The 3,800-nt window shown below is 41.0% G+C and overlaps 1 protein-coding gene across 1 annotated transcript in view; it reads left to right on the forward strand.

Moving 5' to 3' along the window:
• LOC101858456 (ryanodine receptor) overlaps positions 1-3,800 on the forward strand; it is a gene marked incomplete at its 5' end in the record, with an annotated part of 102,762 nt that overhangs the window by 22,102 nt on the left and 76,860 nt on the right. Inside the window, 1 exon segment of the mRNA XM_035973436.1 lies at positions 604-725. Coding sequence (XP_035829329.1) covers positions 604-725 — 122 coding nt within the window.

Raw genomic sequence — 3,800 nt, forward strand, 5'->3', positions numbered from 1 at the left:
TTTTTTGGCCCAACACCTTTTATTTCTATTCAGAAACACATTTATGTTTTGATTATTCTGAAAGGAACTGATTAAAGGTATAAAAACTAAATTTTCAGCATCCAAGGACTTTCAATCTTTGGAAATCAACATTGGCCTTTTTCTTACTAATTATACCCCTGAAAACAGGAAACCCTCACCTCCTTCACTTGCAAATACATCGCCTTTAATTGAAGTTAAATACGTTTTTTTCCTCAAAAGCTAGACATTTGAACAAGATTTATGTTAGTACCAATAACCCCACATTGCCGAGCGGCTGATTCCACCGTGTTTTGACTAGAGGTGGGCAAAATCCGGATAATCTACAAGGATAACCGGATAATTCTCAATGAAACATTATCCGAATTCAGGCTCTTAACTCTCTTTCCTGACCCGTTTACCGAAGTGGGTGCACCCATTTGTTGAAATGATGCTAACCCGTTTGTGGAAGTGGTTCTAACCCATTTGCCGCAGCAGTTCATATCATATTATATGGCGAAGAGGTGCACTAACATAGTATCCGGATTTTGCTAAAGTGATTCATTGGCCAGCCCTAGTCGTGACACAAGTTCTGTCTCCCCGCAGGCCATCATGCTTGTGGAGGGCCACATGGACGACGGCTTCACGTTTTCGAGGGCCCAGGCAGAGGAGTCCCGCTCTGCGCGCGTCATCAGGAAGTGCCAGAGCTTGTTTAACAGGTTCACAAAGTAGGTGTAGTACCCTAGTCCTGTGTGAGCCAGTAACCACAACTGTCATCATACCTGCTCCTCGCTGAAACACTTTCACTTTCTCTATCCTTCGTCTCAAATGCTCTCTCTCTCTCTCTCTCTCTCTCTCTCTCTCTCTCTCTCTCTCTCTCTCTCTCTCTCTCTCTCTCTCTCTCTCTCTCTCTCTCTCTCTCTTCTTCTCAAACACTTTTACTTTCTCTCTATCCTTTCTCTCAAACACTTTCACTTTCTCTTTATCCTTCCTTTCAAACACTTTCACTTTCTCTCTATCCTTCCTCTCAAACACTTTCACTGTTTTCTTCATAGACATACTTTTTCTCTCTAGCCTTCCTTTCACTTTCCCTTTTTCTGCATAAAAACACATTTTCTCTTCATCATTCTTCTCCAAAAATTTCCTCCATCGTATCTATAAGACATACTTTTTTCTTTATCCTTCACCTCAAACACTTTCTTAAAATGTCTTTCTATCTTTTATCTCAAACACTTTGCTAAGTTGTCTCTCAATGCTACTTCTTTTCCCTGCAAAGACACAGATTTTTTCTTCGTCCCCTGACAAGTGCCCTACTTTTTCTCCACGCATCTAGGACGATAGAGACCTCACAGATTTTTCATCATAACGTGTTTCATCCTGTTTTCAAACTTGAAATGTTCCAGATTGTTTCGAATGGAAATAAAACTCTCTGTAGTTTTAGAACTCAGTTCTATTCCTCTTTTCGCTATCGCATCCATTCTCAGTTTGACTGTTTAGTGAACACTCTTTGATATGACGGGAATCATGTGCAAGCTCTCTGAGATTGTTGACAAATGCCTGAGTGTGCACTCTCGGGGAATATCATCCTTCATGAGCTGGCCATGTTCTCATCGTTTCCACGTAAAGTCAGACCATACTAGAAAGTTCTAGAGTTTACGTCTGTCCTTGCTCTATCTAGAAATGACTTGCGGTTCTGAGCATCTCTCCTTTCTCTCAAAGTGGAAATGAGTTCTGATTTTTACCGTTCGTAAAAATTATTTTGTCTGCCTGAAAATAACTTATGATGTCCGTTTCCAAACGTTCTCTCTATCTGGAAATGACTTATGATTTTATCCAATTTTTCATTCTCTCTTTCTGGAAATAGCTAACGCCTTTGTCCAATTTCATACTCTCTCTGTCTGGAAATGAAGTGTGGTTTAGAGCATCTCTCCCCTCCCCTCTGTCTCTTTGGTTCCTCTTTGTCCTGATGACAGTTGCTTGTAGAAACTCCATTCTTAACCTGCTTTTGGTAGATAGCAGAAAATGTCCAGGTAAAGTTGTCGTTATTGCTTGATGCCTCGTACGCCAATGTAGATCTTGTCCTGACCAGACTAGTTTGGGTAAAAGTAAAGTAAAGCCCCCACCCTCAACTGCTTTACCCCGTGTGAGCAATATATCACAATATGCGTGTCACACTGGGCGTGCAGCATGGCCAGCTAAATTTAGCTCTCAATAGTTTGCACCTATGTTTTGCAAGATATATTAACAGTGAACAGTGATCGTCAGACTGCGCTTAAACATCCCCGGGGGTTAAACTTTACTTTTACCCGAGTGTTCGCTTAGCTTGTAGCATTCTGTCCACACTAGAGGCAACTGATCCCCACAGTGTAGAGAAGGCTTCACTCCCAAGAAGCTAGCTAGTCTTCTGTTTTTGTCGCGGCTTTTGAGAAATAGATGTAGAGGTAACCTTTAGTACAGTTCACGCCATAGTCACGTGATGTTGGCCTGTGGGGTCAGATTGTCTCTCTGTGACCTTAGCGTGGAGTAATTTCCCCTTTAGATCTTTGAGCTTGGTCTCAGCTTTGCCACTTTGTTTAACCATAGTGATGACGTATTATGTCATGTGTAGGATGACGGGTTTCACACACCTTTCAACAGACTAAAGTGACCTCATTGAACCTACGTTTTTAATGTCAGCCTTATCGGTGTCTGTGGTGTAGCGGTTAGACACTGTGCTGCCACACACAGGAGACTCGAGTTCAATTCTGCTTGAATCCCTCTCAGCCTAGATTGACCATGACAGGCAAGGTCAAGGCACACCTCCTAGGGGACCTAATTGTGGGAGTGAGGGCGTAAAAATACCTTCATAAAAAAGTCTGTCTCCGATAGGAGCGAAACAAGTGGCTGAAAAGCAATGACATTTCCTTACACAACCCGCAGTCAAGAATGCTCTTTGGGGGATTCGAACCAGGGTCACATGTATAGCAGTCCAGCGTGACACCGGCATAGGCGACAGAGCAGTGGTGTTTGTAGGTAGGGGATTAAATTGATTAGGTAGATGCTTAAATGCAGCAGTTTAATATTACTGATTGAGACAAAGTTGTTCCGGTCGAGTTGACGATCCATTCTGTGACGTCAGAGACAGGGCGTGTGTTATATCAAATTGTTGTGTTGTTTTGTTTCAAGATTAGTATAGCCGTAAGAACACACTACAATAGCATACAATACTTAGATAGTATTATGCACTGAAAGAGCTGTATTCTACCACTCTTGATGGTTCAGAATGAAATAATAGAATACTTTACGTCTAATAGGATAGTCAAACTGTGTTGATTGTTTAGTCTGATTACTTAGATTTATTTTGACAGAGCGCATCTCTAACTGTGGATGGTTTAGTCAGAATTCTTAGATCTATACTTACATGCTGTGTAGTGTTAGATCCCAATCTTGTCTAACTGTATAATTCAATGCTTGAAGCCTTAAAATTAGCCTACTTTGACAGCTTAAGTAGTAAACATCGTAGTTTTGAGAACCATTGATGTTCGTGTGAACTTGTTGCATTGAAAGCCACTGAGACGAATTAATGCTTTTATTGATAAACTGGATTTGTTTTTGTTGTTGTTGTTGTTTGTTTGTTTTAAAGGGAAAATTTATTGCATGTATTTATAAATACGAGGAGGGCTTTCTCTGGGCTTTTTGGAATTGTTTGAAGCACTTGTTATATTTGTTGTGATACTGTAGACCCCGGGTATAAAGTAATTGTTTCGGAACTAAGAATTGAAACGTCTGAGCTGAAGTATGTGTTAACACCCCCCACTCCCATA

This window comes from Aplysia californica, unplaced genomic scaffold (assembly GCF_000002075.1).
Source record: "Aplysia californica isolate F4 #8 unplaced genomic scaffold, AplCal3.0 scaffold01228, whole genome shotgun sequence".
NCBI lineage: Eukaryota > Metazoa > Mollusca > Gastropoda > Aplysiida > Aplysiidae > Aplysia > Aplysia californica.